The 25,948-nt window shown below is 28.3% G+C and overlaps 2 protein-coding genes across 13 annotated transcripts in view; one reads left to right on the top strand and one right to left on the bottom strand.

The window, feature by feature from the left end:
• The first annotated feature begins 1,324 nt into the window (after positions 1 to 1,324).
• On the top strand, positions 1,325 to 5,565 carry LOC100649443 (26S proteasome non-ATPase regulatory subunit 10). Its single transcript, XM_003394373.4, has 4 exons — positions 1,325 to 1,641; positions 1,710 to 1,808; positions 4,267 to 4,555; positions 4,864 to 5,565. Exons 1-4 carry the CDS (start codon positions 1,540 to 1,542, stop codon positions 5,046 to 5,048), a joined length of 675 nt encoding a protein of 224 aa, XP_003394421.1. The 5' UTR covers positions 1,325 to 1,539; the 3' UTR covers positions 5,049 to 5,565.
• A 573-nt stretch (positions 5,566 to 6,138) lies between these two features.
• LOC100649130 (myosin heavy chain, non-muscle) overlaps positions 6,139 to 25,948 on the bottom strand; it is a 29,844-nt gene continuing 10,034 nt past the window's right edge. For 2 of the 12 annotated variants that reach the window (XM_048413810.1, XM_048413819.1), the window contains exons 4-15: positions 22,929 to 22,952; positions 22,391 to 22,429; positions 20,523 to 20,615; positions 19,725 to 19,887; positions 16,867 to 17,556; positions 15,958 to 16,604; positions 14,710 to 15,690; positions 13,700 to 14,563; positions 13,231 to 13,500; positions 12,887 to 12,901; positions 10,980 to 12,400; positions 6,139 to 9,883 (exon numbers count right to left, since the gene is read on the bottom strand). In XM_048413810.1, coding sequence (XP_048269767.1) covers positions 9,760 to 9,883; positions 10,980 to 12,400; positions 12,887 to 12,901; positions 13,231 to 13,500; positions 13,700 to 14,563; positions 14,710 to 15,690; positions 15,958 to 16,604; positions 16,867 to 17,556; positions 19,725 to 19,887; positions 20,523 to 20,615; positions 22,391 to 22,429; positions 22,929 to 22,952 — 5,331 coding nt within the window. In that variant the 3' untranslated portion in view covers positions 6,139 to 9,759. Of the gene's footprint in view, positions 9,884 to 10,540; positions 10,622 to 10,979; positions 12,401 to 12,886; positions 12,902 to 13,230; positions 13,501 to 13,699; positions 14,564 to 14,709; positions 15,691 to 15,957; positions 16,605 to 16,866; positions 17,557 to 18,000; positions 19,109 to 19,724; positions 19,888 to 20,522; positions 20,616 to 22,390; positions 22,430 to 22,928; positions 22,953 to 25,948 lie in introns of those variants that run through there. The other 10 variants (XR_007227116.1, XM_048413818.1, XM_048413812.1 and 7 more) reach the window with 10 other exon arrangements.

Below are 25,948 nucleotides of genomic sequence, written 5' to 3'. Positions count from 1 at the left end.
TTGACAATATATCCGACGAGATATTCTATAACGCACATCTTTAAAGAGCACGTTGATTCAAATTCAACATCATTTTTCCTGATGGTGGGGCGCACTGCTTTTACAGAAGGATTCCGATTGTATGTGTCACCGTGCATTCTAGGAATTGAAACAAAATTTTTTAAAACATCTGTATTGAAGGGAAATCATTAAAAACATTACATTTTTCTTTTTTAAATCATGGCAAAACTTACAATGGCATTTACTAATTCTTACAATTTTAAGAAATGAGGCGGAATTTTTAATCCAGAAAATATTATTACTAACCATAATATAACCTAAACGTTAGGCATACTCCGTAATTGTTGATATAAATCATGAGATCTGCTATTTAAATTATCAAAAAAGTTATTGAAGGTTTCGAAAAAGCTGGCATGATGCTCGGATTTATACAATTAGTTGAACATGCAGTGAACAAAGTAAAAAAAATTATTTTGTTGAATACTTGGAATTCGGGCTTACATTTCATTAACAAAATTTTCGGTTAATTTGTAAAATGCTCTTATAACTTCATCTCGTTCTAAATTCTATAACAACTATTCTTGTCGTTTTTAGGCAAGTGTAAATAATCGAATAAAACGTAATTTTTTTATTTGTAATAAAATAAGGATTTTGAATATTAACCCGTCTTTCTGTCATTCTTTGATTACTTGTATTTTGATTAGAAACAATAGCTCTAAGTTTCTAACCTGTGCTGTGTAAAACATCTAGAATAACATTTAATATATTTGATAATTGATTTGTTCTAATTCCATTCTTTGAAACATAGAGTGTTATTGGATGTTTTCAATTACTGCAATTAGAAAAATTGCACTTGTTTAATTATAATGTTTTCTTTTACCTTTTTGATGTTTCATTGTATCTAAAACTAGCTTATATTAACTAACAACTATTGTGAAATAGAACAAACAAAGAGAAAGAGATTAGTTAATTATAAACAAAGTAATTAACTAATTTGAAAGAAAACTAATTAAAAACAACCAGAAAATCGGAGATTTAATCTGCTTATCTCTTTGCCTGTATCTTACTGTTGTTTTGCCAAATAATCTCAGATTACCAATTATTTCGTAGATTTTTATCATTTTAAAGTGGGTATCGTTCATGTGACAATTTGTAATTCTTACTACAGTAAGCGCCACAATCTGTTTTTGTATTCCGTTGGTAATGTTGGGAGTGACACGAATATGGTAATAACATAGATGAGCATACAACAATACAAGAATATCCTATTTTTAGTCAAAGGTAGTAGGGATCTAGAGTTTCAGGAATTCAGGCCAAAAAAATATATTGTATGATTGGTCTACCCTCATATCTTGTCTGTACCTTAATTTTATAGGTTCTTATATATACTAATATGGTACACGTTTATCATTTGGCTGTATGGTGCAGCACCTGCATTGTGGAACAACTAAGCAATGGATGGGAGCAGTCTCATTGCTTCTTTGTTAATATTTAAAATTAAATATAAACATCAGTCGTGTGCTACATGCTACAGCAAAAATGTCTGAAAATTCGATATATGATATGGCCTACCGCGGCAAAACCACAGACGTTAAAAATTTATTAAATGAAAATGAAAGATTAAAAACGGCTAAAGATGGTGTAAGTGCATCGTTGTTTATGTGAAAAATTTTTTGAGGTTATGTTATTAATCAAATTTATTTCCTCAGAATAATCGAATGTTAATACATTGGGCAGCACTCGGAGGACATGATGACTTAGTAAGATATTTATTATCTCTTGATGTACCGGTAGATCCTACAGATGATGTAAGTAAAATAAGCCACTAGTAAGTAACTTGTCATATAATTTTATAGTAAACAAAAATATGCTTTCTTATATCTTACTAGTTTTATTCAGTATTACCTAATATTTATTTTAACTATCTATTATTTCTAAATAAGCCATGATATATATTTACCTATTAGTATGTTACATATAATAGTACATATAATAGGTAATATTTACCTAAAGCAGGTTTTCTACTGAATTGTTTTCTGTAGAAAAATGATAAACTAAACTAAACTATCGAATTGTTGAGGGATTTCTTAAACTTACTATGAGAAAAGCATTTTAAAGTCGCTTAAATTTGAAATCATATGATAGCTTATAGGAACTAAAATATTGTTTTCAATTTCATTGAACATGTTATTTCCTAGTATATATAATAAATATATAGTATATAATATATATAATAACATATATATATTATCTTTTAAAATGTTAATGTTATGATTTATTACATAAAAACATTTAACCGTCTGAATCCCAGAGGTCATTGAAAATATAGAGTGAAAAAATCCCGAACAGCACGATAGCGCTTGTCTTAATCGGTTGCGGAAAGAAACAAGCGGTACAATAGCGCTCGTCATATTTATGACTTATCTATATTATTATGTATGCGTACTATTAATTTATAAATATTTCAAGTTTTGTTCAATAAAAATTATGGAGAAGATAACAATGAGATACAAAATACCGTCAGCCGTCCGCAGCGTTCAAATGTACTGGGACTTTTCGACACAAAATCTAAACAGCGCGATCGCGCTGCTTGGGGCTCAAACGGTTAAAAATGATATAAACCAAAAAATATTTGTTTGTCTGAAATAAAATTTTAGTCGTTTAAAATTAATGTTTACACTGTTAAGCTTATACTCTTGTTTTATATTTATAATCGCCTTTATCTCTTCTTTTCTGTGAATTTTAGTGAGATGCAATTTATATAAATCTAAAATATTATACATAATTTGTAATTTATGATACATGTTATTATATTTTCAGAAAGTAAAAAATGATAGAAATCAACAGATATTAATTTTGTATTATTTTGTAAAATAATATTTGTTTACACCACAGTTATTTTATAAGAAGAAGAAGAAGATATAAATTTTAGGTCATTGAACTTATTTATGAAGTCAATATTTTGTCTACCATATGTAACTTTTTTTGTTAAACTGTAATTTGTGAAGAATACTGTTTTGAATAACATACCTTGAAATAAATTTTTATATATTAAACTTTTGATAATGTAATAAAATTACAAAGAGAGAATATTTAGAAAATAATTATTTTTTTTATTATCAAGATTTCTTGCTTTTCCAATGTCAAATACAAAAAATGCACATTTTCAACTTTATACTAAGTTAGTTAAAATAAATACCTATTAATAATTGTTTTATGTACATATGTATGTATGATGATATTTAAGACATGAAATGTATAATACTACATTTAATTAGCCTGAATCTTTCACGTAATACACTATGAAATGGTTAATAATAAGTAATTACATATTTATAAAAAGTCATACAATTTTTAGATCTTTATATTATCTTTTTATGTAATCCTTTGTGATGAGGAAATATTTTAGACATTATTTGAATTTAGATTGTTTAGATCTTAATTAATAGCAAGATTCATTTTATAACTCAAAAGATATTATAATAAGATCTCTGAATACAATTTGAAAGATTAAAATTTATGCTACATACCAATGTGTATATACATGAGACATCAGATGCAAATTTGATACTTTAAAATCTACAAGCACGACTAATATTTCTCGTCTTTTATACCTTAGGCCTTAGATGAGAGATTATTTGCCATATAGGTATTTTGCAACTATTATTATTATCTAGTCTGAATTAACATTTAAGAATATAAACAAATATTTTAGCGATAATTTCACTTATGACATATTGCTTCATAATCATAAATATAAATCACAAATATCATAAAATATAGTAATAATAGAATATAATACTTTGTATTATATAGAAAATACATGAAATTATAATATAACTAAAAAAAAGTTTCTTCATGCAAAGTTAAAAACATAAGATAAAATTCTTCTTATTTCTTTAAAAAAAAATTGTAATGTAGGCTGACATATGTTAAATACAGTTTTCTTTATTCATCTAACGTAACTATTGTTAGTTCCTGTTTGTATTTATAAACAATTTAGAATAAATTATTAACTCTATTGATAATGTAATTTTACTTCAAAAGGAAAACCTAAAAATCAATTTCATATCAAATATATTAAATAATAGTTTAGAAACTAGGTATTACATATTATTTTTAGTTTTCCAAGTTCTATCGTTGTCCAAAGGCTTATAAAAGTATTATAGAATAGCACCTAGTATCAACTCATTTTTACATGAGGAATCATATACTCTCTAATTACATCATGTTAAATTAATTAAATATTTTAATTGTGTTGTTTAGATGGATATGACACCATTAATTTTGGCAGCATCAGCTGGTCGTGAGAAAGTTGTTAATATCTTACTAAATGAAGGTGCAAATGTTAATGCCAAAACTCAAGAAGGACATTCAGCATTGCAATATGCGGCATCAAAAAACTGGAAATCTATTTGTGTTGCATTACTAGAAAAAGATGCTTATATTAATATTATCGACAAACGTGGTGCTACACCACTACATAGAGCTGCATCTAAGGGCAATATTGCTATTGTGAAACTTCTCATAGAATATGGACGAAATTTAGATATCGGTAGATTTTTACATTAAAATCTTTGTTTAATCAACACCTATTTCATCTAATTTCCTAATAATCTTTAAATAGATGTTTTCATCTAAAAATAATAAGCTTTCAACAGCTTAATTTCTTAACAATTATGAAGATTATTATTCTACATTTCTTTGAACATTAAGTTAGATGTAATATTTTAAACTTCATGATGTGGTTTTTAAGTAAATGTAATTAAATTTATTTTTTGAATTATTGGATAATAATTTGTATGAGTTATAAATATTAGTTCTATGATGTATATATTTTACCTAGGAAACTTTTTTTTCTAGATAGTAAAGATGTTGATGGCAATAGTGCATTACATTTAGCATGCGAGGAAAATCGTGTTGATGAAGCTAAGTTATTAGTGAAAAATGGTGCTACCACAACACTGATGAATAAACAAAAGAAAACGCCTCTGGATTTAGCAAGTCCAGGATTAGTACGGCAATTGAAAGAACTACAGGGAAATTGATCTTTAATAATAAAATAAAGCATCAATGTCATTGGTTCAGTGATGTTCAATCTGCGTTTTTTTAGCGTTAATGCAAGTTTAATATTTGATAATATAAAAGATGTGTTATGTTAATTTATTCATACAAATTCATACAAATAATTTTGTTATGTTAAAGATAATACAGATATGAGATATATATGAATGAATTCCTATATAGTTTTTAAATAACAAGTATGCAAAAAGAGGAAGAAAAACAAAAACCTACATTAATTATAGTTAGCATCTCAATGCACAATAATTTTTATAGTTGTAAGAGATGCAAAATGAATGAAAATAGCATTAATATTTTCTTCAACTTGAAGATACAGCATTCTTCCATACTACATGAAAATGTTATCAAAGCAAATTGTTTACATGGGATAATGTTCAAAATGCCAATATTCAAAATAATATATGATATATAACTAGAAACTATCTTACAAGATTGTATTAATTAATTTGCAAACAGAATTTAACAAAATCATTTAATTTAAAACCATTCAAAATATTTCATCTGCTGTCTACCCAATATAAACAGTTTAAAATGTTTACTTGAATAAAAAAAGTCAAATAAAGGTGAATATTTCTTATAAAAGTCTTCATCTTCGTAAAAATATAGATACTAAATGGAACAAACGTTTCTCAATAATGTTAATATATAATATATAAATCTCATCTGCTTTTTATATATTACACAAAATTAAAATCATCTATTATAATAAAACTTCAAAATCATGTGTAAATAGTTTAAAGAACTATTAATTTAAAGAATTAGTTTCCTACCTTAAAGAAAATTCTATTGTTCAAAAATTTGTGTGTTTATAACATTCTTTTCATATCTTTCATGTATGTTAATTTTAAAAATGTATTAAGCAATAATAACAAATATATTACATAATTAAATATTCGACGTTCTTATATAAACAAATTTCTCTGAAATTCAACTAATTTTTTAAATTACATTTTTTTAAAAGGATACTAATAATAATATAAAATTATAAAGAAATAATATAACAATCATTAATTAAATAACTGATTGAAAATCACTGACCATAACACTTTCTTATTATTCTCAGTTTTCAGCATTTATTATGCTTTCTTTTTAACATACTTAAGTGTTATTAATATTTGATTTATACCTATATAAAATGTATCAAAAAGATTCATTATTTAGCTGGTCAAATCCTATTATCGCTGTCTCCCATTTTTTACCCTTCCAGTTAATTTATTTTTTCCATACTTATCTGTTTCAACCCGATCGGTATTCATACTCTTAAATAGAGATAGCATTTCCAATTCCAAAGTTAATTGCTTAAATAAAATGCACCACAGTTAAAAATTATTTTCTGTGCTTATTTACACAAATTCACAGCAGTTCACAGATAACATTAGGTGGTCTAGATTTCTTTTTCCTTCAGAGAAATTTTGGATGGTTTATAAAAAATATGTTATTAAGTTTTTAGTTCATTTTTATATATAAATTTTTTAAATAATTTGTTATCTTAGATAAATAATTTGATATAAACAAATTTTCAATTTAAAAAGTATATACATATTATAATTTCTCCTATTAATTCTATATTAAATTTACACTCAAATTAGAAACAAATAAGATGATAAAAGTCTATCTTGAAATATCAATTCTTTTCAAAATGTTGAATATGTTACTTAAACATCTTTGATAATGGAATATCAGAAAATTTGGTATTTTTAGAAGATATATATATAAGTATATTAAGAATAAGAAATAAACTTCTGTTTTTACTAAGTATCGTAAATTCATTTCAATAATTGAAAAAGGAAATGAAGGAAAAATTAACAAAATTTTTATTATGGCTATATTGGAGATATTTTAGTATAATTGTTATGTTGGTTGATTTCCTTTTACATTATTTATTTATTGTTATATCTCTATTCATTATTTATAATAAAAATAATAATAATTATTATTATTGTGGTGTGATTTTGCACAATTAAAGATGTATATTTTTTACAATCATCCAAACTTCCATCAAAAAGAAATGCATTTGATGAAAAGGTTGTCGACATTTCAGTGTTCGGTATTCAAGCTTTCTATACTTTATAAAAGATCCTGAGGCTCAGAGCTTTCACCTACGTTTCCAGACCTAAAAAGAGTACAAGTATGTATATGTATCCTTTTACATTTCATTTTTGCATTCTACTCACACATCGTCGACATTTCTATTCAATAGATATAATTGAATACAGTGATCCTTTTTACGTATGAAATTATAATTTATTTCTTATTAAGTAAATTCGTCGAAAATGTATATAAGTTTATTAATTTAATCAAAAGATTTTCAAATTTAATTCATCATCGTTATGTGGAGAAAATAGTCCACGATGGTGTGAAGTGGCAGTTCAATTACGAATTTGAAAAGCCCGCCTAAAAAATCACTAGAAAGTTGTTTAATGTAAAAAAACAGGCCGGTTTCGTCCAGACACCAATCACTTTGCCATATCAAAAAATAGAATATTCCAGACATATATATAAAGTATGCAATAAAGTATGTTGCACTTAGGAAATAATATTTTTGTACAAAGTATATTTTGTTTTTGTTCCAGCATCGGTTACGAAGTAGTTGTTTTCAATATCGAAATTGATAGTACACGTTATATATTAGGTACTTTTATCGCAAAAAATACATATCTATTAAGTTTTTTTATGTTTAATTGACAAATGAAGTAAATTTGTAGAAAATAAATTGATCAAGTAGTATCATTCAATTTTTTTATAATAATTTTTTTCGGTATAAGACTTGTTTACCAAATACCCCATACTTTACGATACTCTGTATATGTATACATATGTACGTGTAATACATATGATCGCTCATTAACCTCCTTTTATCTTTCATTCCGGGTTGTAAATACCTTTAAGAATAATTATCTGTATAATCAAATAATAAATATCTCAAGGTAACAGGCGAAAGCACATCGCAAGTACATATAAAGTCGTTTGCCTGCTTTAAATTCTTTTCTTTGTTTAAATCTTTACAAAAGGAGGTTAAAAATGCGTTTTTTCTAATGCATGAGAAATGCACATGTCGTAAAAAATGCATATATAAAAACATTGCTGGCTTTCTCTCTTTTCTTTTTTAAATTTTGTTTTGTGATTTTCGACGATTCAATTTTAAATGCATAAAGAAATTCATTAGAACATTGCTTTTCTACCTAAAAACATTACTGGTAGAAGTAAAGTAGTTCTTCGAAACTGTTTGAAAAAGTTTAATATATATATATAGCTGTAAAAAATTGACGTTTATTAGTATGATATTTATAAGTTCATGCAGATGGTAAAACAATGATATGAAAACATACATCGACTTTTCGATGCATTTAAAATTGAATAATACGAAACGAAAAAGTTCTCGATCTACGATCGACCCTAAGTACCAATTGATAACTCGATCGTCGATTTCTAGTTCGTTCCGTCAGACGAGTTGGAAACAAAAAAATTGACTATACAATGATTATTTGAAAGAAATCAAGAAGAGCAATTATTAACACATTCGACCGAAACATAAAGAATAAAATTTTTCTTAAAAATAATAATACTACTTTTCTTCACTTTGAAATTCGATATCCGAATAAGATATCTTTTTCTTTGCAAAGTATTTAGACATAAAAAAGCAAGTTTTCTTAGACGTTCTTTAGCTTTCGATCGTTTCAATCTACTTTAATTTCCTTTACAACCGTCCTTAAACTTCTGTGAAACATAAAAGCAATTTTTCTTCAGAAGTTTTAAATTTACTTTTTATTCGTTTGATTCGATGTAGTTAGTATATTATTTAAAAAACAGTTTCTTTAAACACTTTGATTAACAAAAAGTAAGTTTCAGCCTTTCGAAAATTCTATTAATCTCACATCTTTCGGAACGATGCTAGAATCGTCCGTCATTGGTTTGATTATTAAAAATAATTACAAGTAACATATTACGATATTTTTCGCGATAAAAATAAAAACTGCGGCAATATAATAATTAATAATAATAATAATAACTATAATATAATTATAATAGATATTAATGCTGCCTAAATGCGGTGTTAATTCGTTATCGATTATGCAGCCCCAATAATATATTTCTAGTCTGAATCTTACCCGACTATGTGGTAGCATTTCCCAAAAAAATGACGAACATCTTCATTATAAGATATAATTGAAAGAATGTCAAATATGAAGTGTATATGGCATTCAAGTACTGTTAATGCATTATAGCATTAATATACATATTTCGTAAGCGTATATCTTGCACATTGAATTTATCGAAAAAAAAGTTCGATTAAATTTATTTGTACAACCTTCTTTTGCTGTTTGCTTATTAACATTGAAAAATGTTAATAAGCTTATTATAAAATATATAAGAATGACTCGCCCATATCAAGTTGACCAGAGAAAATTCGTCATTTTCTGTGGAGTTCCGGAAGAAACGGAGATAAAATACTACTTAATACGGCCCTGTCGGGTTTCTTATGTACAGAAGAAAGCCGCCGCCCTCGTGTAATGGCATCGTTGGGTGCACTGGAATCGACTTCTGAACTCATACAAGGGAGTTCTCCGTTTCGAACTTAGCTTTGATCGAAACGGATCTCGCACACACTTCTTGGACCTGGATATTTTTATGAGTTTCCTGCGTTGTGAGGGTTCAATAAGTGGTGTGTTTTCTTGTTCAGTTGACAGTTTCCTCACCATCGATGCTTTCATCCTGTGTCGTCGAATCGTCGCCGGATCCACCGGTTTGAACAGAGCCGCGTTTCAGACGCGAACTAAGGCATATTGAAGGACCACCTCGTCTGTGCAGACATTTCATACAGTTTTAATCAAATACCCCGTTATCTAAGAAAGACGATGAATAGTTTCATAAAAATAAACAAAACAATTTTCAAATTATCAAAATTAAGTGTCGTTTTTCAATCTACAGATGCTTGGTATACCCTTTTCCCAGTCAACCAATTATATACGCAAAACTAACAAAGTAATAACAAATTATATGGTAAGCATTTTAAAATAACTATTTTAAAGTCTCTTATTATGTTTGAAGATGTTTGAAATTACATAAAGAAACAGAAAACGAATAAGTAAAGTTAATGAGAATGTAACTAGAATTATATGTAATACACACGTATAAGATTAGTGATATATCTTTAAGAGAGAAAATAGGTTTTGGGATAAAAGAATCGTTAATAAAATTAATCAAATAGTCAGGAAGGAAAGATGCACTACAAAATAATATACAATTAATAAAATAAATAAATGAAAAGTAGTAATAGTCACAACTCACATAGTATAATGGAAGGAAGTAACAAGACAAAGGAGAAAATTATTTGAAATATTTGCAAGAAATATTCTATATAATTGAATATTTTATAGTTCAAAAATATATCTAAACTATATGCATATGTATAAATGACATGATTCGATATTAAAAGTAATTTAATTTATAGACTAACCAAGACTCGAGGAATGCTTGAGACTTGATGAAATTCCGCTTTTTTCACGTGGGGTATGAACTATTCTTTTTCCCTCGACGCCTAAATATTTTAATATGTATAGTCATTTCTTATTTTCAATTTCCAATAATTTAAATAAAAGGCAAAGAATTAGAACCTCTTGTCTATTAAATATCTTGACACATTTATCTTTATCATAAGAAATAAATTATATAATAAAATTTTGCAATGAGTGCAGAGAATTTACTATTGTATATATATATATATATCAAACGGTTTTTATATAATCGATATATGTTTATTTATATTTAAGTTCACGTTTATATGAATGCCAAAGAGTAAATACCTCACATTCTATTTAAATTCCATTCTATTATAAATATAAAACGAATAAAACGAAAGATATAAGTATTTAAAAAATTGAACGACTAAAACTTACCTTAATTTATTTTTAAGATTTGCAACCTCCCTGGTTAGCTCTTCTTGAGATTCAAGCATATCATCCATTTCTCTTTGCGTTTTCCTTTTCATTGCTTTATGCCTGCTAATTTCTTCTTCAGCTTCATCAAGCTGTCTCTTCAAAGTTTTCATTCTAGCATTTACTTTTTCTGCTTGTTCTTTATATTGATCTGAATTTCTCCTTTCGTCTTCTAACTGTAGACTTAATTCCTTTAGCTTTTTCTCCAATTTTCTATTAATCTTCTGTTGTACAAATCTTTCTTTTGCTTCAGTTTCTAATTGTTCATCAAGGTTATTAATCTTTGACTCTAATTGTTGAATGGTAGCTTTGGTCTTTGCTCTTTGAGCAGTTTCTAATTCTGTGAGTTTCGTCTTCAACTCCTTATTTTGCCTTTCTAATAACAATTTGTGCGATTCCAATTTCTGTGTAGTTGATCTCTCAGTCGTTAAATCATTTGTTAGTTGTTCGATAGTTATTTGCGCTTTTCTAGCTCTATCCATTAGCAATTCACCATTTGATTGTTCTTCTTCTAATTCTTCTTCCAATGTTGCTATTCTAGCTTCCAATCTACGTTTTTCATCCAACATTAATGTACCCTTATTAGCATTATTATTGAGTTCTTCCTGTAATTCGTCTCTTTCGTTCTCAGCAGCTCTTCTAGCGCGTTCACTGCTGGCATAATCTTCAGTTAATTGCATCAAGTCTGCTTCTAAACTCTTTACCTTTCTCTCAGTTTCTTTAGCACTTGCTGCAAGTTCATCTCTGGCAGCTCTAGCTTCCTCAGTTTCTCTAGTGCAATCTTTTATTTGGGCTTGAAGTTTCTTCAATTGTTTCAGTGCATCTTCTTTTACCTTATTGTGCATTTCCAATTGCTGTTCAATATCTTTATAGTCTGCTTCCATTTTTTTACGTTGTGCAATAGCGGCAGCTCTTTGTTTTCTTTCATCCTCTAATTCCGCTTCAAGATCGCGCAATTGTTTCACCAATCCTCTTCGTTTCTCCTCAGCTTGTTCTTCTTTAGCTTGCAAGTCTCGCTCGAATTGGGCTCTTAGAGCTTGCATATTTACTTCTAGACGCAACTTTGCATCTTCCGTAAATTGCAACTCATCCTCGAGCTCTTCTACTTGAGAACGTTGCTCCGCCAATTGTGACTCAAGAGCACGTTTTGCTTTTTCTAGTTCATGCACATTTTTGTCTGCTGTTCCTTGATTGTTTACGAGTTCATCCAATTCTGATTGGAGACCTCGACGAATTCGTTCGAGTTCTTCAACTTTCTCATTCATTTCGTCAAGTTCTCGGGTTAAGGATAAGACACGAGTTTCTTTTTCACGAGCCTCACGTTCGGCAGCATCACGTTGCTCTGCATACTGTTCAGAAACCGCTTTTTCTTCAGCCAGCACCTTAAAAATAATAATAATACTAAGAGAAAGAGAAGTTCTAAAATTGACCATACTAATTCTACTATTACTTTTGAAACTTATTAAATGTTTATTATAACTAAATGTAACGTAAAAATGAATGACATTTATATTACTGGTAGTTAACATCTTATAGACCGTGAATAATCTGTGAGAAGCGTGCAAAAGATCATACTGATGATTACACATTGTGCTTTAATAAACATCTTTGTGGAAGTGGAACTTTTGAAGCCGTATAATGTTATAATAAATTATATCATGATATATAATTATAAATAGAATTATTAGGTAATATATATAAATAATTATATCCGATTAAAAATTTGTGCATAAATGGTCCATAAGATATTCAATATTGCGTAAAAATAAAAAATAGTTCAGCGTAAATAATTTTTATATTGTTATTGGATGCCAAATTTTCTACATTAAATATTATGAATCATTAATAATGATAATTGAAAAACTCACAGAAAGTTCCCCAAACTATTGTTAATAATTAAAAAGAAGTAACAATCCTATTAATTGCAAATTAATATAGAATTAAAGAATAAAAATTAGTTATAGAATAATAGAATAAGGATATATCTAATTATTCAGATATCGTTAATAATAGAAACAAATAATCAGCATAATATGAATATTAAGAATGTATTTGCTTCTGCAGACATTCAAATGAAAACTAATAAAACTAATAAATTGGAATTTATTGTACTGCATATAAACCAAGAATTATTAGTATTAAATTAAATATAAATTAAGAATTTTAATTTTATATTTTTCCAATTAATAATCAAAACTACACCCACAGTTACCTTATCGAAATTTTTCTGTTTCTTCTCCAATTCCAGCACCTTTGCTCTTTGCGCTTCGAGCTCAATGATACTATCTTCTAATTCTGCTTGAATCTTTTTCTTTGATTTGTCTAATTTATCATTAGCAGCTTGTAGTTCTTCAACTTGTCTTTGAAGTGCTTCAATGTCTTTCATGCACCGCTTTCTTGCTTCTTCCAATGCTGTAGCAGCTTCAGTTTCTTCCTCAACTCTTTTCTTTGCTTCAGCCAATTGTACAGTTAAGCCCATAACCTATTTAAAAAAAAACAAAGCTGATAAATGAAGGTTTCATTTCTGTGATTTTTTAAAAACATACAAAATTTTTTTGGTTAAAACCCAGATATTGAAAATAACGAACTTTATAATAAGTAACTACAATTAAAATTAGTTAAGTGCACCTACACTTAAAAAGTTTTAAATCATCAGTTAATTAAATGATTAGAAATCATACCTGTTTATCTAAGCATCTCTTTGCCTCCTCTTCTTCTTCTAATTGATCATGCAGACTTTCCTTCTCACTTTCTAACGCTCTCAATTTTGAACTTAAAGCTAATTTTTGTCTTGTTTCCTCTTCAAGTTGTTGCTGAAGTTCTGTAAATTGAGATTCGCAAGTTGCTGAAGCTTTCAAGGCTGCAGAAGCTTTCAACTCTGCTGCCTCTAATTGTTGCATAATACTTTCAGATTCTTGTTGTAATTTTGTTACTCTTTCTATCAGTTCCTGCCTGTTTCTTTCCACTTCTGCAAGTTTTGCATTTACTTCAGCAAGTTGTTGTTCAGCCTGTTTTCTTCTTCTATCTGATTCTTGCCTGCTCGCACCAACAGACCTAAGTTCTGTAGCTAAATCAGCATTTTCAGCCTCCAACGTTCCCTTTGCTTTTTCTAAAACAGCTTTAGTTTTCTTCAATGCATCCATTTGTTCGTTCAAAGCAGTCAATTCCTGCGTGTGCTTATGACGCATATCCGCCAATGTTGCTTCGTGTATTGATGTTTCTTCTTCTAAATTCTTCTTTAATGTTGCTAATTCTTGTTCCCGTTTGCTTCTTAATTCTTGCTGTGCAGCAGTTGTATCTAAAGAATCTAATAATTCATTTTTCAATGCTTCTAATTCCTCATTTAAGTCTCGCTTTAGTTTTTCTGCTTTTCCCCTAGCAGCCTTTTCAGCTTCTAAGTCTTCTTGAAGTTCGGCCAATTGAGACTCTAATTCACGAAGTGCTTTTTGAGCTTGAGCTTTAGCTGCTCCTTCTTCATCCATTTTTGCCATTACTTGATTTAATTCTTCTTCACGTTTACCAAGTTGCAGTTGAAGTTCTTCTACCTATAAAAATTTATATTATTACTATTGTTTTATACATTTTATTTAAAAATATATTTCTTACTTCAGGATAAAATTATTCTTACTTTTTTCTAATGTACTTTTATTGACAGAAAATAGGAAAACAGAACTTATAAAAATTACTATACCTGTGTCTTCCTTTCTGCAAGTTGTTCCTTCAAATCTGATACTTCAGTTTCTATTTTCCGTTTTGATCTATCTACTTCCTGTCTTTGTTGATGATCTTTCAACAACCTTTCTTCAAGATCTGCAATCGTTGCTTCATGTTTTGCTTTTAATTTGGATAAGTGCTTCGCTTTTTCTTCTTCCTCGGCAAGTGTTTGAGATAAATCATTTGCTCTTTCTTCGAGGATCTTTTTCTCCTTCAATAATTTTTGATTTGTATCCTCAGAAAGTGCAAGGTCTTCCTCAAGTTTTTTGATTTTTGCATCACATTGTACTTTCTCTAACTGTAATTTCTGTCTAGCAGCTTCCTCCTCCTCTAACTGCTCTTCAAGATCACTTATATTTAATTGCAATTTCTTTTTTTCTTGAGTTAATCCAGCACTTCTTTCTTCTTCCTCTTCAATTCTTGTTTCCAAATCATGAAGAATCTCTTCTAGTTCTTGCTTTCTGGCGGCTAATCTCGCTCGCATTTCTTCTGCTTCTGCACATAATTCGACTTCAGCCTGTAATTGTTCTGCTAACATAGTTTTTTCTTCCATAGCTTGTTGATATTTTCGTTCATATTCTTGTGCAGAATGTAATTGCATCTCTAACTTGTCCCGTACTTGTTTCAATTCATCTTCTTTTTGAGTCAATTTTTCCTCTTGTTTTGTCACTTCCAGAAGTGGTTTCACCTTCGTATACAAACGCCACCATTGCCAATTTCTAAGTTTTAAGTAAGCAGCACAATTTCTTTGAATAATTCTAATAGCATTTAACTGTTGCAAACGTTTCTGATAATTTCTGCGAGCAAGAAAACCACGACAGAATGCTTGGAAATTAACAATTATGTCAGTGATTTTATAATCACGTTCTTCTTCAAGATGAGCCAAAACTCCAGCACGGAAGAAAATTTTTGATTGACCAACGCGATAAAGATTAGGGTCAAGTTCAAGAGCTTGAATCTGAAATATAGATTTTGTGAAATTACATATACATATATGTTTTAAATTCCTAGAACAATTAAGAACAAATAATAAATTATATTATGTATATGAATATATATATATTATAAATTTATATATGTATATATAAGTTTTAAATCAATATAATCAATATTTTACCAATTATAATATTTTATTAATATTGAATATTGTATTCCATCATCAATATTATTATTGTGATATTCATTAGTAGTAAAAAATGCAATATATAAACAAGATTACACTTACCATTTTCTCACAAGCTTTCTTTCCATCCATAAACCCTTTAGGAATAGCATTTGGTGTTAGAAGTTCGTATCTTTGTCTGAATTCTTGAAATGGTATTCTATTTGGAAATCCTTGTCGGCAAATTCGAATTCCTTCTAAAACTCCATTACATCTCAATTGATCTAGTACCAATGGTGCATCAATTTTTCCAGCCTTCTTTTCATGATTTGGTATGATGCATCTTACAAAATTAGGATTTGTGTTTCTTAAAGTAACCATTAATTTTGCTAATTGTTCCTTGTACAATTGAGAAACTGTTCTGAACATGCCTTTCCTTGTTCTTGCACCAAATTGTGTATCAGTTAATGCTTGTTGAGCCATTCCAACAATTTCTGCGTCTTTCCAAATATGACAAACGAAAGGATCTTGTGAATTTTGTAAAAGACTAACAACATTTTCATTCAAAGGATCCATATTTTTCATCAACCATTTGGCAGCTGAATAATCAACTTTTCCAGCATAATGTATGATAGCAAAATCTGCCACACCTCTGAAGTCTGTTTTCATGAATTTTGGATGTACACTATGTGCACCTACTAATTTTTCAACAAATGTTTTATCTGTTGCTTTAGGGAACCAACATTCTTCATCCAGTAACGCCATGATGCCTGTTTTGAATTAAAATTTGCTTTAGTTATGGAAGAAGCATTGACGATAAATAAACATAATTTGTAAATAACAAAGTTTCCAATAGAAACATTAAGTAATTCAATTTTAAAACACTGAAAAAGTAATATTAAAATGTATACAATGTGTTATTTAAATTCACTAGCATGTTACTTCGACCGAGTGACTTCAGAAAGAAAATGTGGAATGTAGATATGTATTAAATGCTACATTAGAAAGGAGGATTAAGTAATTCGAACGTACCCATCGGTTTGTCAATCAAATCAATAGTTGGTTGCAAATCTAATCCAAAATCAATAAACTTCCATTCAATTCCTTCCCTTTGATATTCTTCTTGTTCCAAAATGAACATGGTATGGTTGAATAATTGTTGTAACTTCTCGTTGGTATAATTAATGCATAACTGTTCAAAACTGTTCAACTCGAATATTTCAAAACCAGCCATATCTAAAATACCGATAAAACTTGCTCCTTGTCTTTTTGTCCGATCCAATGATCGGTTGATTCGGTTTACAAGCCACCTAAACATTCTCTCATAGCAAGCTTTTGAAATTGCTTCTACAGCAAATTCAACTTGCTCTTTTGTTTGTGCTTTCGTTACGAAGTCTCTACCCACTTTAATTCTTGGTTTTAAAAATGCTTTTGTCATTTCTGTTACGCTCAAACCGAGTAAATGAGAAATTTTTTGAGCAACAGTATTGTCCGGTAACGTGGCTTGATCCGAGTTCCTTTCTTGACGGAACTGCATAGAACCAAATAGCATTACCGCAGACACAATACGAAAGATCGAAGAAAAATCTTCATTTGTCATGCCCATGATATGCATGGACTTCACGGTTGAGAAGAACTCAGCTGAATCGTCCACTCCTGGAACTGGTAATGCGCCATTGGAAAGGAATGGATAGTGTTTCGGATCCTCCAAGATAAATTCCTCTGAAATTTTTTAAATACTGAATCATTTTTGTGTTCTTTTTTTAAATATATTAAAGGAATAATTGTAGAGTATGAAAGAGAAGATAACTGTTATTTACTATCTTTAATGAACTTAATGAACTACTATTTTCTAACTATAATGAAACATACAATATGGATAATATTTAGTATTTCCTTTTTTTGAAATATATTCATTTTGACTTATGGTAGATATGGTATGGTAGATAGATGGTATTTATATGAACTGGTTGAGAAACGAATAACTTATATCATTGAAATTGATATAATAGAAGTCTATTGATTCTTTTTTCTACCTATGATTTTTTGCTTAAGAAAGAAAGAGTTCATGCTCAAGTAAGTGCACTAAACTGACAAGAGTATTTAATCTACTGACTACAATTTTGTTGAAATAAATAAAGTTCATAAAAATGGAATTCTACTTACTTTAGTTTGCTCTTTAACAACAATAAGCATGACAAATTATTTGTCTCATGATCTTGTATAATCGAGATCCAGTATTATTGGAACTTATCGAGAATAAAATATTTAATTGAATATAATTGCATTTATTCTGAACTTATGCGAACTTATGCTTATGAACTCATAAACGAATAAAGATCAAAATTTAAAGCCTGAATATGTACTCAAATCTATATTTACAAAATTAATTTTTTATTTCAATTTCTCCCTTTTCTAGGAATTAGATTATTGCCGAATTAAATTGATTTACGTTGTTTCATTTTAGAGAAGCAGTGCGAATGATTCATCAAAATATGTCATTTTCATCCTCCATCTGCAGTGTTGCTCCAAAGTGCACAGTGAACGGATTACAGCTGAGCTTTACAGAATGGATGATACACTCATAGTGAAACGCCACTAACAAGTACATATAAACGCATGTTGAATGCATAATCGAACGATCAGTTCGCGTTTCTATGATACACATCGTACAAAATGAATATGGAAACGAATGCGGATAAATCAGAATTTTGATTCTTTGCAAATTAGTGAATATAATTATTATGGGTATTTGCTTATACAAAATGTTTTGCTACGGGTAAACGAAACTTTGCAAGTTATTTTGTGGAGTTATTCTAAGTAGAAAATATCTAATAAGCATATCATTACTCCTAATGTGCTAAAAATGCCTCTTAACGCAATAAAACTAATTATTTATCCGCAGTGCTCATTTGGAGTCTTCATCTGAAGCATTCATCCAGTGAAGTTGTGTAAATACTCTGGCTTTAATCCTTCATTTTCTCTGTGGAAGAATCAGCGCCAGTGGTTCTCCAATGTGAAACAGTGTAAATTCGGTTTTGCTACAATTTAGCCATTTGCATTTTGTCTTGTACACAATTAAATTTCATAACCGTTCTATTTTGTACGTGGCTTCCATATTGCATCAATTCCATTTGGGATAATATATTTTTCCAACTTTTAAGACAGAGATTTATATATTTTGCCATTTCATAAACAGACATTTAAACAGGAAATGAAGAACAAGGACGTTCTAAATTTGTATTTTGACGAATGAAGAAACTGATGCATTCATCATAGCGTTACGTTATTAAACGACGTCCAAAATGATTCGTTGTCTGACATTCCACGCATGAATAATTGAACTTCAAGTCAGGTAGCACAGCTGAGTCATCTATGAAGAAGGTTGTTTCAAATCGTTCGTATCCTGAAAGAACGGGCTTAATCGGAGAATAGATTCGGCTATGGATCAAAATATCCCTAATAAGTACAACACATAATGGACGGAAAGGTTCAGTGTCTCGAGGCAGGAATATCGATTCACTTCTCCGTTGCGAATAGTAATAAACAGTACGTCCTATGGGCTTGGCCTGAGTCAATAACATTTTACACGGCATAAACATGCACAGAATAAACCTATATAAGACAAGTTGAACTGATAATGAACTGATAACATATATCATCATTTCCATGAATCTCAATCTCATATTGTTATTAAACCAATAAATTCTAAAATACTTCTTACAATCTATTTACGAAGTTATTCGTGATAATGTAGCTTTTCCCTCAAATATCGTTTATCTTTACAGTTAACATATTAAAGCGAAAGAACTGAAAGAAATTTGTCATAAAAGGAAAATTATGAAAAGTGTAAACGATTTTTTTATTACCAATGATAAACCTCGACTTACTCTTTTGATCAGCGGAGGCACCTGCTAGAAGTTGATAAAATATGTGGAAGGTTCTCTCATCTTTCGCTTGTCGAATTGCTCTTGACTTTTCCAGAAGATAAGTCTCTATGTTTGCACCGGCAATGTAACCCGAGGCATCGAAGTTTATTCGAATGAATTTACCCTGTTTCATAAATTGTCAGTTATTAACATTATTAATTATCACTAAGGCAAATTGTTTTTTAGGTACAATACACTACTTTACATTTTCTACTTTTAGATTCTTATTTAAAAAAAAAATATATATTTATATAGTATATTATATTATAATATACTATATTATTACTATATTATAATATATATTATAATATTATATTATAATTAATATAATATATAAATATATAATTAATAAAACAACAATAACAAATAAAAAATATAATTTATATAATATATTTAATAATAAAGTAAACAAAATAATATATATATATACACGTTTGTATATTTTTTCTATTTTCTAAATTACAGTAGAAAATATTAATTTCATTATATTATATCTGTTAATAAATACTTATAAAAAATATTTGTAATACAAGTAATTGTTTTTTATTATGCAACTTTAGAACAGTATATGCAATCAATTTATAGAAATAATTAATTAATAGTATATTCTGTTTCTTAAAGTAAATATTTTACCTGAAGAAACAAAAACGTTTTTGTTGCATAAAAGGTTTGAAGAGTTTCATAAAAAGTTTAATTGAAGGCGAATATTAATTTTGAGAAAACGTTATAAGGAAAAAGAGCAATATTTGTTGAACTTACAAATCGGGATGAGTTATCATTTTTCACTGTTTTAGCATTCCCAAAAGCTTCTAAAATTGGATTCGCTTGTAAGAGTTGCTGTTCCAATTCACCCTATCATCAAAAATTAATTACATTAGTAAACATAAAAATTGTTAATTTATCTCGCAACGTATGTATCCATTTATGTATTATGTTTTTAGCAAAATTATATTTTCTGAATTTATATTGTCAAACGTATTTCATAATACTTTAAAAGTTCGGTGGAGAAGTTATAAAATATAAATGTATCTAATCTACTAAGTTACTGTTAACTGACATTGATAGAACTAGAAAAAAAGCATTTCCTTCAAATGGATCTGCAAATAATACTAAGACCGTAAAATGTAAAAGTGCTTTCAAAGTACTTGTAAAATTGTAGATAATTTGTAAAAATAGTCATAACTTCATTATATAAGCAATAAACGATTCTTATAAGTTAGTAACATTTAAATAAATAATACGTCATTAAACAAATTTACAGCACGTGCGCAAATACAATAAATTTTTAATAGAACAACAAATTCATTTATGTATACTTTATGAAATTTGCAAAATAATTGCGATAAATAAAACATGAGCAATGTATGAAATGCGACAAGAATTATGATATAAACAGATATTTTTTAAAGAAATATTATATCATCGTTTGTTTCATTACAACTATACATGTTGCTAATTAGCTAATAATTGTCTCGTCTAAATCACCAAACAACCAAAATAATAATGATTATTTTAGAACAATTAATAATGTAAAAGCGTAATTCATTACCCATTGTATCTAAAGGATACAAAACGTTGTATATTATCTTAAATTGAAGAGTGCTTGGAAAAAATACAGTGTTTCCAAGAAACAAGTATTTTCAGAAGAATAAGAAAAATTATGTATTAACGTGGACCAAATTTATGAAAAAGAAAAGCGTATCTGTAGGAAAACCTATGTGTATTACAACTTTATAGCTGTAAAGAAAAATCAATATTTGATTCAATTAGACAGATAGCATAGACAAAGCTAAGAAACAATTAACTAATGTTTACTGACACTATATCTTTTTCTGTAAAGGAGACAAGTATTTTAAAAGAAACAAGTATTTTCAGAAGAATAAGAAAAATTATGTATTAACGTGGACCAAATTTATGAAAAAGAAAAGTGTATCTGTAGGAAAATCTATGTGTGTTACAACTTTATAGCTGTAAAGAAAAATCAATATTTGATTCAATTGGACAGATGGCATAGACAAAAGCTAAGAAACAATTAACTAATGTTTACTGACACTATATCTTTTTCTGTAAAGGAGACGTTGTGACATAATCTTCTAGCATTATGAATAATTATTTAGTAAAGGAAATTGCAGCTAAATTCTATGTTATGACTTTCTTAGTGGTATGTGGAACATTTTCCAATAAAAAAATCAGTTTTTCAATCTTGGCACTTACAGTATTTTTTACAGGCACTTTTCAATTAAATAACAGAATTTATAAGTTTCTATTTAACTTAAGAATCAACATGAACTTTTTAATAAATATAGCAATCATTAGAAAAAAATGGCATGAAGCTAATTTCTCAGCTTGATTTATCTATTTATAAAATCCATGTAATCAAAGCAATAGTTGATAAAATGGCTAAATTAGTTATAATCATGTTTAATGTTTAATACAAAGAAAACATTGATTTCCAATATTTACCATTTCCATTATTATAAAACAAAGAATGTCGTTACGTTATTTAAAACTTCATACGATTAAGCGCAAAGTAAAATAAATATGTGGCAAGCATACAGCACACGCACACGCATACATAAACACGACAGTGAATATATTAATAAATAATTTAATCAATCGACTCTCACGTTAATTACCGCAAATTTATCCGAAACATTTCCGGAACCCTGAATCCAGCGAGCAGCAGTAAAAAAAAAGAAAAAAAAAGAGTAAGAAGAACATGTTAGAACTTCGAAATATTTTGTTTTTTAATCGACTAAAAAGCTATCGTGTTAAGGACAATATTTTGAAATTAATTTTTAATTAACTCTCCACTTTATTAGTACGTAGAATAAAATACGAAGGATGAAAGAAGGACGAAAGGGAAGAGAAAGTGAAAGAGAGAACAAGCTAAAAAGTATTAAAAATATCCGATGGATGAAACGAAGACGCAATAACATACATATATTTTTACGTGCATAGAATATACGAAGAAGTTAAGAAAGTAACGGGAAGAAAACTTCCAAAACCTGGGAATACAAACTGTTAGTGTTAATCAAAGCTAAAAACAAATAGATATTACAGAACAGAAAGCAAAGAGAAAAATAAGAACGAAATATAAAGAAGGCAGGCAAGTAGCGTATATATCGCGTGAGCGGAATGTTGATCATTTTGTTGTTGACTTACTATGATTAATGCCGGACTTGGTGTCTAGGTATGTTGTAGCCGCCGAAAGTCAGCACCGGGAATGAAAGAATTTATAAAATTAAATTCACGAGCCTTAGTTCACGAATCTAATTTTCATTCGAAGTTTTGGCAAACTCAAACAACTGAAACACCAGCAAATGTATATCCAGAATCGCTCGGAGTGAATCAGTGAAATCCGAGTAAAATTCAAAATATTTGAAAGTTCGTCGCGAGTAAGATTACGCAAAAAAAAAAAGAAAAAAAAAAGAAGGGAAGAAAAAATCCTGTTTCCATTTGTAATTACTTGTTTGATACGTGTCATTGAAGGTAACTCGAGTTTGATTCACAACAAGTATAACGTGCATTTTTTTTCTACGTTCGTAGAAAGATAATGTTTCCATGTAAACGCCGTACACAAGCTATTTTGAACATAATTTACGTTAAATGAGAATATTCAATTCTTCGACTAAATATCCTGACTGTGGCGTGTCACGCATTATAAAAGCTGCCGGGACTCCTTCTTAATGATTTTGCAGTTTAAACAAGATTCGTGTCGTTTTTAATGTCGAATTATGAAACACGTGAAAAGGGAACGACGATAGTTTTTTCCTATATAAGAACACAAGTTTCGAAGCATACGGTGACTCAGAACAGTCCGACGAGAATGAGTCAAAGCCGAGTTAGGCCGATAAGTGGATCGTTTCACTGAAAAAGGAAAGATCCTTCGATAGCCAGCGATCTACGATGGCCTATCATTATCTATCGCGATCGTAAAACAGACGTATAGTATTCGATGATCGAGTTTTTAAACAGTTCACGTAACCCTTGCACAATCAACATTTAATGTACGTTTTGTCCTTTGTTTCGTTTTCTTTTTTTTTCCCTTTCTTTCTTTACTATATATATCACGTGTAACAACACGTTGACGACATTTTCAGTAAATCACGTTCGTTTGATTATACAATTATTAGTATTTAAATGCAACTATCTATATATACTGAATTCTTAGTACTATATATATCGCATTCTTATTATATGCAAGATTATTTTGAACGAAACATATCTCTGAGTAAATTTTGTTTATGAAAGTTGTTTACATTATGTAATCGAACTAGTCAATGTTTTATTTTCTACAATTCATTAATCGGTTTTCCAATAAAGATAACTTCCAATTTAATCGAGAGTACTAAAAATATATCTCTCCATATACCAAAATATCACAGTGCTTTCCTTGCTTTAGGAAGTTCGCTATATTTTATCTTCGTAGTCAAATTTTATCTACTACGACTGCGGAAACTGAGGCTGAATTTCCTTCCTGTGTCATTGTTCACGATATCGTACATGTATTAATTTGCAGAAAATTCTAAGATCATTACGATTACTTTGATATTTTTTAATATTAAAAAAATGTACAAAATACGATTATTGACAAAATTTTTAATATTTACATTTTTATTTACCGGAAAAATTCAATAATTCATCATTCGATTCATTATTAAAGGTCACTTTTAAAATAACTTTTTATATTACTTTAAAATAAATGTTTGAGATAAATAACAATTTTTTGAATAATTGAAAAAAACTTGACCTATTTATTAACACGTGGATTGATATAATTTTTATTCCAATTGCTTAATAATAATTTAATTGAGCTGAGAGATTTCAAACTTCTATATATATGTAAATATTATTTTTCTATTATATAAATTTCCTTTTGTATAATTTGGTTTGATATGTGCATTACGTATTTGTTTATATTCATATGAAATTTACGAAGCATCATGCACGAAAAAAGAAAAGGAAGAGTATTTACAGAAACTTTCATGCACCGGGTGAAATTTTCAATGCTCTCAATTACTATTTAAATAAACTCTTTCTAAATTTGAAAAACATTCAATGGAATATATGGAAGTCAGCTATGTTCCTATATAATCCAAACAATTGTATAACAAATTTCAAAATAAACTGTCTATCTAATATAGAATCATTATTACAGGATATATATTCGAATTATGAAACTGAAAGTAAAATTATTATTGAAATATTCACCTATAAAACCAAGATAAGAGTTCCATACATGATATAAATTTTGTAATTGCAAGTACTGAATGGAGCAAATAACTGACATGGTCAATCGATTATTTGTAATCATTTGCTATTGATATATCTTTTATAACTAATTTTAACATTATGATTTTTGTTTTAAAAGAAGAGATATAACAATGTATTTGCATGTTCTTGATAATTAGTTTCAAAGAAAGTAAATGTGAGAATATTTATATCATATACACAGTAAACAATGTGTTTATAAAATATTTAAATGTGTTTATAAATAATTACATACTATATATATATATGTGAAATCTTTTATCTCAATAAACTCTCTTTCATGGAACATTTCATACTTTTCAATTGATATAAAGAATTTAATTATATCACTATCTATTTCTAAATAAGATATAAACATCATACAAAGATATGACATAAATCCCAATAAGCTTATGAAACAATTTTTACTATTCATGATATTAAAGATTAAATAAAAAAAAATAAACAGATTAACTTCGTAATATCAAGTGTATTGTCAATTGTGATGTCATAAAGTTAAATGTGTATACATGTATACTATTAATGAATAATTCACAACATCCATTACACTACAAAATTGTGGAAACGATACTAAAAAGTAAAGATTATGTTGTTTGTTGAATGAAATAATATTTAAACGTAACAAAAAGATTCATAAGTCTATCACTTTATCAATTCATAAGTTAAAGGAAGTTATTTAGAATGATAGATATAAACATATCTGTTTCTTTTAAGACTATAAAGATATCATTGAAGACAAAAATATACAATCTAAGATATAAAATATAATAACATGAGCGATAATATGTACTTTGAAATATCTTTTGCAGCGTTTTCATAATCGCTAATATTTTTGTACAAACTTAACTAAATAAAAAATAATCCTAGTAGAAAAAACATATCAGTTTATACTTATAACGTATAATTTAATT

This window comes from Bombus terrestris, chromosome 17 (assembly GCF_910591885.1).
Source record: "Bombus terrestris chromosome 17, iyBomTerr1.2, whole genome shotgun sequence".
NCBI lineage: Eukaryota > Metazoa > Arthropoda > Insecta > Hymenoptera > Apidae > Bombus > Bombus terrestris.
This window is presented reverse-complemented; position numbering and strand designations above follow the sequence as displayed.